This window comes from Salmo salar, chromosome ssa05, assembly GCF_905237065.1.
Source record: "Salmo salar chromosome ssa05, Ssal_v3.1, whole genome shotgun sequence".
Lineage (NCBI taxonomy): Eukaryota > Metazoa > Chordata > Actinopteri > Salmoniformes > Salmonidae > Salmo > Salmo salar.
Genome location: NC_059446.1, coordinates 74,160,155 through 74,177,067, shown reverse-complemented (window position 1 = coordinate 74,177,067; position 16,913 = coordinate 74,160,155). Strand labels below are relative to the sequence as shown.

The 16,913-nt window shown below is 47.8% G+C and overlaps 1 protein-coding gene across 1 annotated transcript in view; it reads right to left on the bottom strand.

Annotated features, from left to right (window-relative positions):
* LOC106574299 (potassium/sodium hyperpolarization-activated cyclic nucleotide-gated channel 3) overlaps window positions 1–16,913 on the bottom strand; it is a 74,662-nt gene that overhangs the window by 7,556 nt on the left and 50,193 nt on the right. Inside the window, exons 2-4 of the mRNA XM_045717751.1 lie at window positions 3,203–3,409; window positions 2,584–2,806; window positions 2,103–2,264 (exon numbers count right to left, since the gene is read on the bottom strand). Coding sequence (XP_045573707.1) covers window positions 2,103–2,264; window positions 2,584–2,806; window positions 3,203–3,409 — 592 coding nt within the window. The remainder of the gene's footprint in view (window positions 1–2,102; window positions 2,265–2,583; window positions 2,807–3,202; window positions 3,410–16,913) is intronic.

Sequence of the window (16,913 nt, the reverse complement as noted above, 5' to 3'; positions counted from 1 at the left end):
CTACACACACACTCTCTCTCTCTCTCTCTCTCTGTCTACACACACTCTCTCTCTCTCTGTCTACACACTCTCTCTCTCTCTCTCTCTGTCTACACACACTCTCTCTCTCTGTCTACACACACTCTCTCTCTCTGTCTACACACACACTCTCTCTCTCTGTCTACACACACTCTCTCTCTCTCTGTCTACACACTCTCTCTCTCTGTCTACACTCTCTCTCTCTCTGTCTACACACTCTCTCTGTCTACACACACACTCTCTCTCTGTCTACACACTCTCTCTCTCTCTCTCTCTCTCTGTCTACACACACTCTCTCTCTCTCTGTCTACACACACACACACTCTCTCTCTGTCTACACACTCTCTCTCTCTCTGTCTACACACTCTCTCTCTGTGTCTACACACACACTCTCTCTCTCTGTCTACACACTCTCTCTCTCTGTCTACACACACACTCTCTCTCTCTGTCTACACACTCTCTCTCTCTCTCTGTCTACACACACTCTCTCTCTCTGTCTACACACATACTCTCTCTCTGTCTACACACACACTCTCTCTCTGTCTACACACTCTCTCTCTCTCTGTCTACACACTCTCTCTCTCTCTGTCTACACACTCTCTCTGTCTACACACTCTCTCTCTCTCTGTCTACACACACACGCTCTCTCTCTGTCTACACACTCTCTCTCTCTCTCTGTCTACACACACACTCTCTCTCTCTGTCTACACACATACTCTCTCTGTCTACACACACACTCTCTCTCTGTCTACACACTCTCTCTCTCTCTGTCTACACACTCTCTCTCTCTCTGTCTACACACACACTCTCTCTCTCCCTGTCTACACACACACGCTCTCTCTCTGTCTACACACTCTCTCTCTCTCTCTCTCTCTCTCTCTGTCTACACACACACTCTCTCTCTCTGTCTACACACACACTCTCTCTCTCTGTCTACACACACTCTCTCTCTGTCTACACACACACTCTCTCTCTGTCTACACACTCTCTCTCTCTCTGTCTACACACACACGCTCTCTCTCTGTCTACACAACCCTCTCTCTCTCTCTGTCTACACACACACTCTCTCTCTCTGTCTACACACTCTCTCTGTCTACACACACACTCTCTCTCTCTGTCTACACACACTCTCTCTCTCTGTCTACACACTCTCTCTGTCTACACACACTCTCTCTCTCTCTGTCTACACACTCTCTCTCTCTCTGTCTACACACACACTCTCTCTCTCTCTCTGTCTACACACACTCTCTCTCTCTGTCTACACACTCTCTCTCTCTCTGTCTACACACTCTCTCTCTCTGTCTACACACTCTCTCTCTCTGTCTACACACACACACACTCTCTCTCTCTGTCTACACACTCTCTCTCTCTCTCTGTCTACACACACACTCTCTCTCTCTCTGTCTACACACACACTCTCTCTCTCTGTCTACACACTCTCTCTCTCTCTGTCTACACACTCTCTCTGTCTACACACACACACTCTCTCTCTCTGTCTACACACACACTCTCTCTCTCTCTGTCTACACACACACACTCTCTCTCTCTGTCTACACACTCTCTCTCTGTCTACACACACACTCTCTCTCTACACACACTCTCTCTCTGTCTACACACACACTCTCTTTCTCTGTCTACACACTCTCTCTCTCTCTCTCTGTCTACACACTCTCTCTGTCTACACACACACACTCTCTCTCTCTGTCTACACACACACACTCTCTCTCTCTCTGTCTACACACACACTCTCTCTCTCTGTCTACACACACACTCTCTCTCTGTCTACACACACAATCGGTCCACTACCCCGTAATCAGTACAAACACACAAACACAATATCAATAATGTCACACACTGTGCACACAAGCCCTCCATTTGTGAGCGGGTCAACATTTCTCTCCATGTCTCAGTACCCATGTAACAATCTCACCACCTTGTTGTTCTTGGACACCCAGCAGTCAGAGAGACAGACAGACAGACAGACAGACAGACAGACAGACAGACAGACAGACAGACAGACAGACAGACAGACAGACAGACAGACAGACAGACAGACAGACAGACAGACAGACAGTGTAACTCACCACCATGTTATTCTTGGAGACCCAGCAGTCCAGGGGGAAGTCCTGCAGCATGGGAACCAGGAACTGTAGACATCCGTCCCAGTGGCACAGCAGCAGCATCATGCCTATCAGGTTGACTATCCTCACCATGGCACTGGCCAGGTCATAGGTCATATGGAAGATCTGGAGGGGGAGGGTTTGACATCACTGTAGTTTATTGACGTCTTGGGCACCTGTTATGATAGTTGCCTCTTCTCCAATGAAGAGATAGATCAGCTTCCCCCCTAGCGGTCTCTCATTCCCCCTCTCACCTCCCTCTCTCCTCTCACCTCCCTCTCTCCTCTCACCTCCCTCTCTCCCTCCTCTCTGGCATGTTCCACTGACTGCCCTCTACTCCCTCTCTGGAGGATTTAACCAGTGAGTTGTGACAGTGGTAGTAAGTCTCTCTTTCCCTTCCCCCCCTCTTTCTCTACCTCCTCTCCCTGTCTTCCCGGCCTCTCACCTCCTCCCACTGGTGGATGTATCGTATGAGTCGTGACAGGCGCAGCAGGCGTAGCAGGCTGAGGATCTTGGTGAAGCGTACGATGCGGAGGGCCCTGGCCGTCCTGTAAACCTCTGAGTCCAGCCGGGCCTCCAAGTCCACCATCAGGAAGATGTAGTCCACAGGGATGGACGACACAAAGTCCACCGCAAACCAGCTCTTTAGGTAGCGCTGACGGATAGCCCTGTGGTAGCATAGCATAATATAATAGTCATTTCTATGGTCTCACAGTTAGCTTAGCATTCTGGTATTATTCCTATGGTCTCACAGTTAGCTTAGCACTGCATAGAACAACAGTTTATATTTATATGGTCTCACAGTTAGCTTAGCATAGCATAGAACAACATTGATTCCTATGGCCCCAGTAGTTATGATACTTTAGAAGAAATAACAAACAACTCCATTCATTCAAATTCTGGAAGAACACCACATAGGGAAGCATTGTCTCCAGCTCTGTGTCACCTTCACACACACACACACACACACACACACACACACACACACACACACACACACACACACACACACACACACACACACACACACACACACACACACACACACACACACACACACTAACTTGGGGTCTAGCAGTATCTCAGTGCTGTCCTCCTTGACGATACCGGTCCTGAAGTTGAGGACCAGGTCAACCAGGAAGAGAGTATCAGAGACCACGTTGAAGATGATCCAGGGAGGAGTGTTCTCATCCTTAAAGAAGGTGATTCCTACTGGCAGAATGATCAGGTTCCCCATCATCAAACATAACATGATCAGATCCCAGTAGAACCTGGGAGAGGAGAGGAGGGGAGGGGAGAGGGGGAGAGAGAGAGGTTCCCTATCATCAGACACAACATGATCAGGTCCCAGTAGAACCTGGGAGAGGAGAGGAGGGGAGGGGAGAGGGGGAGAGGGGGAGAGAGAGAGGGGTTCCCTATCATCAAACACAACATGATCAGGTCCCAGTAGAACCTGGGAGAGGAGGGGAGGAGGGGAGGGGAGAGGGGGAGAGGCGGAGAGAGAGAGGTTCCCTATCATCAGACACAACATGATCAGGTCCCAGTAGAACCTGGGAGAGGAGAGGAGAGGAGGGAAGAGGGGGAGAGAGAGAGAGGTTCCCTATCATCAATACCAATGACATATCCCAATTGATCTCATTTCCTGTATTATATTTTTCACCAACTATCACACTCCTCTCTTTTCTGTGGGACTCCAGTTCTGGGATCATTAATGGAATGATCCAGATTAACTATGACGACTCTCACACACACACCCCGTCTCTCAGACAGTCTAGTTCCAGAGCAAGCGGTGGGTTTAGAACCGTGATATTGAATAAAAGGATTAATAGAGAAACACTCTGGACAACTGCTGTGGGCGATAATGATGTCATCCTGACCTTGGAATATAGAGGTATGAGTTAGAAGGGAACAAATGAATAACATCACTTCCATATCACACTGTGGCAAACACACACACTAGAGGACTGTCACGACTTCTACCAACGTTGATGCCCCTCCTTGTTCGGCTGGTGCCCGGCGATCGACGTCACCGGTCTTCTAGCCACCATTGATCAGTTTTTCATTTTCCATTGGTTTTGTCTGGTCTCCTTACACACCTGTTTCTTATCCCAGTAATTACATGTTGTGTATTTAACCCTCTGTTTCTCCTCATATCCTTGTCGGTGATTGTTTGTTACGTTATGTACGTGTTGTTGATGTATCGGTGTGCGACGGGTTATTGTTTACCGGATTCTTTTTCTACGTTGGTTTTGGAGTTAGTTTTGTTAATAAATACTCCATTTTTTAACCACTCTGGTTCCTCCTGCGCCCGACTTCCCTGCCGCCTACATACACGGATTATGACAAGACACCACTATCTCACCCCCCTACACACTGCACCAGCTAGTCTGGCAGAAGACACCACTATCTCACCCCCCTACACACTGCACCAACTAGTCTGGCAGAAGACACCACTATCTCACCCCCCTACACACTGCACCAACTAGTCTGGCAGAAGACACCACTATCTCACCCCCTACACACTGCTCCAGCTAGTCTGGCAGAAGACACCACTATCTCACCCCCCTACACACTGCACCAGCTAGTCTGGCAGAAGACACCACTATCTCACCCCCCTACACACTGCACCAACTAGTCTGGCAGAAGACACCACTATCTCACCCCCCTACACACTGCACCAACTAGTCTGGCAGAAGACACCACTATCTCACCCCCTACACACTGCACCAACTAGTCTGGCAGAAGACACCACTATCTCACCCCCTACACACTGCACCAGCTAGTCTGGCAGAAGACACCACTATCTCACCCCCCTACACACTGCACCAGCTAGTCTGGCAGAAGACACCACTATCTCACCCCCTACACACTGCACCAGCTAGTCTGGCAGAAGACACCACTATCTCACCCCCTACACACTGCTCCAGCTCGTCTGGCAGAAGACACCACTATCTCACCCCCTACACACTGCACCAGCTAGTCTGGCAGAAGACACCACTATCTCACCCCCTACACACTGCTCCAGCTAGTCTGGCAGAAGACACCACTATCTCACCCCCCTACACACTGCTCCAGCTAGTCTGGCAGAAGACACCACTATCTCACCCCCCTACACACTGCTCTGGCTAGTCTGGCAGAAGACACCACTATCTCACCCCCCTACACACTGCTCCAGCTAGTCTGGCAGAAGACACCACTATCTCACCCCCCTACACACTGCACCAGCTAGTCTGGCAGAAGACACCACTATCTCACCCCCTACACACTGCTCCAGCTAGTCTGGCAGAAGACACCACTATCTCACCCCCCTACACACTGCTCCAGCTAGTCTGGCAGAAGACACCACTATCTCACCCCCTACACACTGCTCCAGCTAGTCTGGCAGAAGACACCACTATCTCACCCCCTACACACTGCTCTGGCTCGTCTGGCAGAAGACACCACTATCTCACCCCCTACACACTGCTCCAGCTAGTCTGGCAGAAGACACCACTATTTCACCCCCCTACACACTGCACCAGCTAGTCTGGCAGAAGACACCACTATCTCACCCCCCTACACACTGCTCCAGCTAGTCTGGCAGAAGACACCACTATCTCACCCCCTACACACTGCTCTGGCTCGTCTGGCAGAAGACACCACTATCTCACCCCCTACACACTGCTCCAGCTAGTCTGGCAGAAGACACCACTATCTCACCCCCTACACACTGCTCCAGCTAGTCTGGCAGAAGACACCACTATTTCACCCCCCTACACACTGCTCCAGCTAGTCTGGCAGAAGACACCACTATCTCACCCCCCTACACACTGCTCCAGCTAGTCTGGCAGAAGACACCACTATCTCACCCCCCTACACACTGCTCCAGCTAGTCTGGCAGAAGACACCACTATCTCACCCCCCTACACACTGCTCCAGCTAGTCTGGCAGAAGACACCACTATCTCACCCCCTACACACTGCACCAGCTAGTCTGGCAGAAGACACCACTATCTCACCCCCTACACACTGCACCAGCTAGTCTGGCAGAAGACACCACTATCTCACCCCCTACACACTGCACCAGCTAGTCTGGCAGAAGACACCACTATCTCACCCCCCATACACTGCACCAGCTAGTCTGGCAGTAGTCTTTAACAGAGATAAATTTGGTTTGGCTAAACCTCAGTAGATTCAAGTAGTACAGATAATAACATATTATCTGTCTCGGTGAGGCTCTGAGATTATGTACAAAGCAGACAGACAGACAGACCGATGGAGAGAGAGAGACATACAGTGGGGGAAAAAAGTATTTGATCCCCTGCTGATTTTGTACGTTTGCCCACTGACAAAGAAAGGATCAGTCTATAATTTTAATGGTAGGTTTATTTGAACAGTGAGAGACAGAATAACAACAAAAATATCCAGAAAAACGCATGTCAGAAATGTTATAAATTAATTTGCATTTTAATGAGGGAAAAAGTATTTGACCCCCTCTCAATCAGAAAGATTTCTGGCTCCCAGGTGTCTTTTATACAGGTAACGAGCTGAGATTAGGAGCACACTCTTAAAGGGAGTGCTCCTAACCGCAGCTTGTTACCTGTAAAAAAGACACCTGTCCACAGAAGCAATCAATCAATCAAATTCCAAACTCTCCACCATGGCCAAGACCAAAGAGCTCTCCAAGGATGTCAGGGACAAGATTGTAGACCTACACAAGGCTGGAATGGGCTACAAGACCATCGCCAAGCAGCTTGGTGAGAAGGTGACAACATTTGGTGTGATTATTCGCAAATGGAAGAAACACAAAAGAACTGTCAATATCCCTCGACCTGGGGCTCCATGCAAGATCTCACCTCGTGGAGTTGCAATGATCATGAGAACGGTGAGGAATCAGCCCAGAACTACACGGGAGGATCTTGTCAATGATCTCAAGGCAGCTGGGACCATAGTCACCAAGAAAACTATTTGTAACACACTAACGCCGTCAAGGACTGAAATCCTGCAGCGCCCGCAAGGTCCCCCTGCTCAAGAATACATATACATGCCCGTCTAAAGTTTGCCAATGAACATCTGAATGACTCAGAGGACAACTGGTGAAAGTGTTGTGGTCAGATGAGACCAAAATGGAGCTCTTTGGCATCAACTCAACTCGCCGTGTTTGGAGGAGGAGGAATGCTGCCTATGACCCCAAGAACACCATCTCCACCGTCAAACATGGAGGTGGAACCATTATGCTTTGGGGGTGTTTTTCTGCTAAGGGGACAGGACAACTTCACCACATCAAAGGGACGATGGACGGGGCCATGTACCATCAAATCTTGGGTGAGAACCTCCTTCCCTCAGCCAGGGCATTGAAAATGGGTCGTGGATGGGTATTCCAGCATGACAATGACCCAAAACACACGGCCAAGGCAACAAAGGAATGGCTCAAGAAGAAGCACATTAAGGTCCTGGAGTGGCCTAGCCAGTCTCCAGACCTTAATCCCATAGAAAATCTGTGGAGGGAGCTGAAGGTTCGAGTTGCCAAACGTCAGCCTCGAAACCTTAATGACTTGGAGAAGATCTGCAAAGAGGAGTGGGACAATATCCCTCCTGAGATGTGTGCAAACCTGGTTGCCAACTACAAGAAACGTCTGACCTCTGATTGCCAACAAGGGTTTTGCCACCAAGTACTAAGTCATGTTTTGCAGAGGGGTCAAATATTTATTTCCCTCATTAAAATGCAAATCATTTTATAACATTTTTGACATGCGGTTTTCTGGATTTTTTTGTTGTTATTCTGTCTCTCACTGTTCAAATAAACCTACTATTAAAAATATAGACTGATCATTTCTTTGTAAGTGGGCAAACATACAAAATCAGCAGGGGATCAAATACTTTTTTCTCCCACTGTATATATATATATATATACACTGCTCAAAAAAATAAAGGGAACACTTAAACAACACAATGTAACTCCAAGTCAATCACACTTCTGTGAAATCAAACTGTCCACTTAGGAAGCAACACTGGTTGACAATAAATTTCACATGCTGTTGTGCAAATGGAATAGACAACAGGTGGAAATTATAGGCAATTAGCAAGACACCCCCCAATAAAGGAGTGGTTCTGCAGGTGGGGACCACAGACCACTTCTCAGTTCCTATGCTTCCTGGCTGATGTTTTGGTCACTTTTGAATGCTGGCGGTGCTTTCACTCTAGTGGTAGCATGAGACGGAGTCTACAACCCACACAAGTGGCTCAGGTAGTGCAGCTCATCCAGGATGGCACATCAATGCGACCTGTGGCAAGAAGGTTTGATGTGTCTGTCAGCGTAGTGTCCAGAGCATGGAGGTGCTACCAGGAGACAGGCCAGTACATCAGGAGACGTGGAGGAGGCCGTAGGAGGGCAACAACCCAGCAGCAGGACCGCTACCTCCGCCTTTGTGCAAGGAGGAGCAGGAGGAGCACTGCCAGAGCCCTGCAAAATGACCTCCAGCAGGCCACAAATGTGCATGTGTCTGCTCAAACGGTCAGAAACAGACTCCATGAGGGTGGTATGAGGGCCCGACGTCCACAGGTGGTGGTTGTGCTTACAGCCCAACACCGTGCAGGAAGTTTGGCATTTGCCAGAGAACACCAAGATTGGCAAATTCGCCACTGGCGCCCTGTGTTCTTCACAGATGAAAGCAGGTTCACACTGAGCACATGTGACAGACGTGACAGAGTCTGGAGACGCCGTGGAGAACGTTCTGCTGCCTGCAGCATCCTCCAGCATGACCGGTTTGGCGGTGGGTCAGTCATGGTGTGGGGTGGCATTTCTTTGGGGGGCCGCACAGCCCTCCATGTGCTCGCCAGACGTAGCCTGACAGCCATTAGGTACCGAGATGAGATCCTCAGACCCCTTGTGAGACCATATGCTGGTGCGGTTGGCCCTGGGTTCCTCCTAATGCAAGACCTCATGTGGCTGGAGTGTGTCAGCAGTTCCTGCAAGAGGAAGGCATTGATGCTATGGACTGGCCCGCCCGTTCCCCAGACCTGAATCCAATTGAGCATATCTGGGACATCATGTCTCGCTCCATCCACCAACGCCACATTGCACCACAGACTGTCCAGGAGTTGGCGGATGCTTTAGTCCAGGTCTGGGAGGAGATCCCTCAGGAGACCATCCGCCACCTCATCAGGAGCATGCCCAGGCGTTGTAGGGAGGTCATACAGGCACGTGGAGGCCACACACACTACTGAGCCTCATTTTGACTTGTTTTAAGGACATTACATCAAAGTTGGATCAGCGTGTAGTGTGGTTTTCCACTTTAATTTTGAGTGTGACTCCAAATCCAGACCTCCATGGGTTGATAAATTGGATTTCCATTGATTATTTTTGTGTGATTTTGTTGTCAGCACATTCAACTATGTAAAGAAAAAAGTATTTAATAAGATTATTTCTTTCATTCAGATCTAGGATGTGTTGTTTAAGTGTGCCCTTTATTTTTTTCAGCAGTATATATTGTAGCTGTTTCAGGGGCTGTGTGGTGAATGGACGGTAAGTGCCTGCAAGGTTTCTGTGTTTTCTGGCTGCCAGGACCACGGAAAGCAACGTGAAATATTCCCCAGAGGCAGGACCACGGACATCAATGTGAAGTATTCCCCAGAGGTAGGACCACGGACAGCAATGTGAAGTATTCCCCAGAGGCAGGAGCATAGACAGCTCAGGGGAAAATTCTAGACTGCAGCAGAACAGCCACACCTGTCTCCAGTTGTAATTAGAGCCAAACTGTGGACAGCTGAAACCAATCAGGGCCTCTACTTAACCGCGCCCTGGGTTTTCTTTCTTGGTTCTTTCCTTTGACCCTGGCAGGTAAACGAGTAGAAGGTTATTGGAGCGGCAGAGAGTACGGTGGAGAAGGAGGTTTACCGGAAGAAAGGAACTGATGATTTCAACAAGGATGGAACCCCTGAAGACCAAATTTGGAGGATCTTCCACTGGTGACGAAGTATTTACTCTGTTTGTTTTGAGTTGTGTATATGAGGAACGCTGCCAAAACCTGATAATAAAGTGGTTTAACCCTTCCCTTGGACTGGTGGTGTGTGTTTGTATGTGTAAACCCTGCCTTACAAAGATCTTGGCGCTGAAACCGCCACTATATATAAACCAAGCAAAAAAAAGAAGCGTCCCTTTTTCAGGACCCTGTCGTTCAAAGATAATTCGTAAAAATCCAAATAACTTCACACATCTTCATTGTAAAGGGTTTAAACACTGATTCCCATTGCTTGTTCAATGAACCATAAACAATTAATGAACATGCACATGTGGAACGTTCTTTAAGATACTAACAGTTTAAAGACAGTAGGCAATTAAGGTCACAGTTATGAAAACATAGGACACAAAAGAGGCCTTTCTACTGACTTGGGAAAAACACCAAAAGAAAGCTGCCCAGGGTCCCTGCTCAGTTGCGTGACCGTGCCTTAGGCATGCTGCAAGGAGCTATGAGGACTGCAGATGTGGCTAGGGCAATAAATTGCAATGTCCGTACTGTGAGATGCCTGAGACAGGACGTCCTCGCAGTGGCAGACCACGTGTAACAACACCTGCACAGGATGGGTACATCCGAACATCACACTTGTGGGACAGGTACAGGATGGCAACAACAACTGCCCGCGTTACACCAGGAACGCACAATCCCTCCATCAGTGCTCAGACTGTCCGCAATAGGCTGAGAGAGCCTGGACTGAGGGCTTGTAGGCCTGATGTAAGGCAGGTCCTCACCAGACATCACCGGAAACAACGTCGCCTATGGGCACAAACCCACCATCGCTGGACCAGACAGGACTGGCAAAAAGTGCTCTTCACTGACGAGTCAAAGTTTTGTCTCACCAGGAGTGGTGATGGGATTCACGTTTATCGTCGAAGGAATGAGCGTTACACCAAGGCCTGTACTCTGGAGCGGGATCGATTTGGAGGTGGAGGGTCTGTCATGGTCTGGGGCGGTGTGTCACAGCGTCATCGGACTGAGCTTGTTGTCATTGCAGTCAATCTCAACGCTGTGCGTTACAGGGAAGACATCCTCCTCACTCATGTCTGCAGGCTCATCCTGACATGACCCTCCAGCATGACAATGCCACCAGCCATACTGCTTGTTCTGTGCGTGAATTCCTGCAAGATAGGAATGTCAGTGTTCTGCCGTGGCCAGCGAAGAGCCCAGATCTCAATCCCATTGAGCAAGTCTGGGACCTGTTGGATCGGAGGGTGAGGGCTAGGGCCATTCCCCCCAGAAATGTCCAGGAACTTGCAGATGCCTTGGTGGAAGTGTGGGGTAACATCTCACAGCAAGAACTGGCAAATCTGGTGCAGTCCATGAGGAGGAGATGCTCTGCAGTACTTAATGCAGCTGGTGGCCACACCAGATACTGACTGTTACTTTTGATTTTGACCCCCCCCCCCTTGTTCACGGACACGTTATTCAATTTCTGTTAGTCACATGTCTGTGGAACTTGTTCAGTTTATGTCTCAGTTGTTGAATCTTGTTATGTTCATACAAATATTTACACATGTTAAGTTTGCTGAAAATAAACACAGTTGACAGTGAGAGGACGTTTATTTTTTTGCTGAGTTTATATGTGTTTGTGAAGAGACCAAAGAACAGACACCTTCCAGAGAACATCACATCACCAAACCTCATTAAGTCTCTACACATTAGGTTCCTTTGTCCAAGCTGGGTTGTGACAGCTGATACCAGCACATTTTTGTGCCCACAAACAAATGACAACATTTAAAGGTTAAGTCTGGAGAAGGGAAGAATGGGAGGGATTTTTTTCAGGGGAAAGTTTAAAATGCTTGATGCTCAGAAATGGGTGTCTGAATTGTTGCTTTGTGGTACAATACGTGCTGGGTACTTCAGACCAGGCAGTCTGGCTGTTCTGTGGGGTCTGAGACGCCGAAGCCTCTCACCCTTAGCTCTGACAAATTGAAAACCCTAGTCACTGGCGACTCCATTACCCGCAGTATTAGACTAAAAACGAATCATCCAGCGATCATACACTGTTTACCAGGGGGCAGGGCTACCGACGTTAAGACTAATCTAAAGACGGTGCTGGCTAAAGCTGAAACTGGCGAGTGTAGAGAGTATAGAGATATTGTTATCCACGTCGGCACCAACGATGTTAGGACGAAACAGTCAGAGGTCACCAAGCGCAACATAGCTTCAGCGTGTAAATCAGCTAGAAAGATGTGTCGGCATCGATGAATTGTCTCTGGCCCCCTCCCAGTTAGGGGGAGTGATGAGCTCTTCAGCAGAGTCTCACAACTCAATCGCTGGTTGAAAACTGTTTTCTGCCCCTCCCAAAAGATAGAATTTGTAGATAATTGGCCCTCTTTCTGGGACTCACCCACAAACAGGACCAAGCCTGGACTGTTGAGGAGTGACGGACTCCATCCTAGCTGGAGGGGTGCTCTCATCTTATCTACGAACATAGACAGGGCTCTAACTCCCCTAGCTCCACAATGAAATAGGGTGCAGGCCAGGCAGCAGGCTGTTAGCCAGCCTGCCAGCTTAGTGGAGTCTGCCACTAGCACAGTCAGTGTAGTCAGCTCAGCTATCCCCATTGAGACCGTGTCTGTGCCTCGATCTAGGTTGGGCAAAATTAAAGATGGCGGTGTTCGCTTTAGCAATCTCACTAGTATAAAGACCTCCTCCATCCCTGCCATTATTGAAAGAGATTGTGATACCTCACATCTCAAAATAGGGCTACTTAATGTTAGATCCCTCACTTCAAAGGCAGTTATAGTCAATGAACTAATCACTGATCATAATCTTGATGTGATTGGCCTGACTGAAACATGGCTTAAGCCTGATGAATTTACTGTGTTAAATGAGGCCTCACCCCCTGGTTACACTAGTGACCATATCCCCTGCGCATCCCGCAAAGGTGGAGGTGTTGCTAACATTTATGATAGCAAATTTAAATTTACCCCAAAAAAAACAACAACGATGTTTTCGTCTTTTGAGCTTCTAGTCATGAAATCTATGCAGCCTACTCAATCACTTTTTATAGCTACTGTTTACAGGCCTCCTGGGCCATATGCAGCGTTCCTCACTGAGTTCCCTGAATTCATATCGGACCTTGTAGTCATCACAGATAATATTCTAATTTTTGGTGACTTTAATATTCACATGGAAAAGTCCACAGACCCACTCCATAAGGCTTTCGGAGCCATCATCCACTCAGTGGGTTTTGTCCAACATGTCTCTGGACCTACTCACTGCCACAGTCATACTCTGGAACTAGTTTTGTCCCATGGAATAAATGTTGTGGATCTTAATGTTTTTCCTCATAACCCTGGCCTATCGGACCCCCATTTTATTACGTTCGCAATCGCAACAAATAATCTGCTCAGACCCCAACCAAGAAGCATTAAAAGTCGTGCTAGAAATTCTCAGACAACCCAAAGATTCCTTGATGCCCTTCCAGACTCCCTCTGCCTACCCAAGGACGTCAGAGGACAAAAATCAATTAACCACCTAACCGAGGAACTCAATTTAACCTTGCGTAATACCCTAGATGCAGTTGCACCCCTAAAAACTAAAAACATTTGTCATAAGAAACTATCTCCCTGGTATACAGAAAATACACAAGCTCTGAAGCAAGCTTCCAGAAAATTGGAACGGAAATAGCGCCACACCAAACTGGAAGTCTTCCGACTAGCTTGGAAAGACAGTACCGTGCAGTATCGAAGAGCCCTCACTGCTGCTCGATCATCCTATTTTTCCAACTTAATTGAGGAAAACAAGAACAATCTGAAATTTCTTTTTGATAATGTCGCAAAGTTAACTAAAAAGCAGCATTCCCCAAGAGAGGATGGCTCTCACTTCAGCAGTGATGAATTCATGAACTTCTTTGAAGAAAAGATCATGATCATTAGAAAGCAAATTACGGACTCCTCTTTAAATCTGCGTATTCCTCCAAAGCTCCAAAGCTCCATTGTCCTGAGTCTGCACAACCCTGCCAGGGCCTAGGATCAAGGGAGACACTAAAGTGCTTTAGTACTATATCTCTTGACACAATGATGAAAATAATAATGGCCTCTAAACCTTCAAGCTGCATACTGGACCCTATTCCAACTAAACTACTGAAAGAGCTGCTTTCTGTGCTTGGCCCTCCTATGTTGAACATAATAAACGGCTCTCTATCCACCGGATGTGTACCAAACTCACTAAAAGTGGCAGTAATAAAGCCTCTCTTGAAAAAGCCAAATCTTGACCCAGAAATTATAAAAAACTATCAGCCTATATCGAATCTTCCATTCCTCTCAAAAATGTTAGAAAAAGCTGTTGCGCAGCAACTCACTGCCTTCCTGAAGACAAACAATGTACACGAAATGCTTCAGTCTGGTTTTAGACCCCATCATAGCACTGAGACTGCACTTGTGAAGGTGGTAAATGACCTTTTAATGACGTCAGACCGAGGTTCTGCGTCTGTCCTCGTGCTCCTAGATCTTAGTGCTGCTTTTGATACCATCAATCACCACATTCTTTTGGAGAGATTGGAAACCCAAATTGGTCTACATGGACAAGTTCTGGCCTGGTTTAGGTCTTATATGTCGGAAAGATATCAGTTTGTCTCTGTGAATGGTTTGTCCTCTGACAAATCAACTGTAAATTTCGGTGTTCCTCAAGGTTCCGTTTTAGGACCACTATTGTTTTCACTATATATTTTACCTCTTGGGGATGTCATTCGAAAACATAATGTTAAATTTCACTGCTATGCGGATGACACACAGCTGTACTTTTCAATGAAACATGGTGAAGCCCCAAAATTGCCCTCGCTAGAAGCCTGTGTCTCAGACATAAGGAAGTGGATGGCTGCAAACTTTCTACTCTTAAACTCGGACAAAACAGAGATGCTTGTTCTAGGTCCCAAGAAACAAAGAGATCTTCTGTTGAATCTGACAATTAATCTGGATGGTTGTACAGTCGTCTCAAATAAAACTGTGAAGGACCTCGGCGTTACTCTGGACCCTGATCTCTCTTTTGAAGAACATATCAAGACTGTTTCAAGGACAGCTTTTTTCCATCTACGTAACATTGCAAAAATCTGAAACTTTCTGTCCAAAAATGACACAGAAAAATGAATCCATGCCTTTGTTACTTCTAGGTTGGACTACTGCAATGCTCTACTTTCCGGCTACCCGGATAAAGCACTAAATAAACTTTAGTTAGAGCTAAATACGGCTGCTAGAATCCTGACTAGAACCAAAAAATGTGATCATATTACTCCAGTGCTAGCCTCCCTACACTGGCTTCTTGTTAAGGCAAGGGCTGATTTCAAGGTTTTACTGCTAACCTACAAAGCATTACATGGGCTTGCTCCTACCTATCTTTCCGATTTGGTCCTGCCGTACATACCTACACGTACGCTACGGTCACAAGATGCGGGCCTCCTAATTGTTCCTAGAATTTCTAAGCAAACAGCTGGAGGCAGGGCTTTCTCCTATAGAGCTCCATTTTTATGGAATAGTCTGCCTACCCATGTGAGAGACGCAGACTCAGTCTCAACCTTTAAGTCTTTACTGAAGACACATCTCTTCAGTAGGTCCTATGATTAAGTGTAGTCTGGCCCAGGGGTGTGAAGGTGAACGGAAAGGCTGGAGCAACGAACCGCCCTTGCTGTCTCTGCCTGGCCGGTTTCCCCTCTTTCCACTGGGATTCTCTGCCTCTACCCCTATTACGGGGGCTGAGTCACTGGCTTACTGGTGTTCTTCCATGCCGTCCCTGGGAGGGGTACGTCACTTGAGTGGGTTGAGTCACTGACGTGGTCTTCCTGTCTGGGTTGGTGCCCCCCCTTGGGCTGTGCCGTGGCGGAGATCTTTGTGGGCTATACTCGGCCTTGTCCCGGGATGGTATGTTGGTGGTTGGAGATATCCCTCCAGTGGTGTGGAGGCTGTGCTTTGGCAAAGTTGGTGGGGTTATATCCTACCTGTTTGGCCCTGTCCGGGGGTTTCATCGGATGGGGCCACAGTGTCTCCTGACCCCTCCTGTCTCAGCCTCCAGTATTTATGCTGCAGTAGTTTATGTGTCGGGGGGCTAGGGTCAGTCTGTCACATCTGGAGTATTTCTCTTGTCTTTTCCGGTGTCCTGTGTGAATTTAAATATGCTCTCTCTAATTCTCTCTTTCTCTTTCTTTCTCTCTCTCGGAGGACCTGAGCCCTAGGACCATGCCTCAGGACTACCTGGCTTGATGACTCCTTGCTGTCCCCAGTTCACCTGGCCGTGCTGCTGCTCCAGTTCCAACTGTTCTGCCTGCAGCTATGGAACCCTGACCTGTTCACCGGACGTGCTACCTGTCCCAGACCTGTTGTCCCAGACCTGCTGGAACCCTGACCTATTCACCGGATGTGCTACCTGTCCCAGACCTGCTGTTTCCAACTCCTCTAGAGACAGCAGGAGCGGTATAGATACTCTCAAAGATCGGCTATGAAAAAGCCAACTGACACTTACTCTTGTGTTACTGACTTGTTGCACCCTCGACAACTACTATGATTATTATTATTTGACAATGCTGGTCATTTATGAACATTTGAACATCTAGGCCATGTGCTGTTATAATCTCCACCCGGCACAGCCAGAAGAGGACTGGCCACCCCTCATAGCCTGGTTCCTCTCTAGGTTTCTTCCTAGGTTTTGGCCTTTCTAGGGAGGTTTTCCTAGCCACCGTGCTTCTACACCTGCATTGCTTGCTGTTTGGGGTTTTAGGCTGGGTTTCTGTACAGCACTTTGAGATATCAGCTGATGTAAGTAGGGCTATATAAATAAATGTG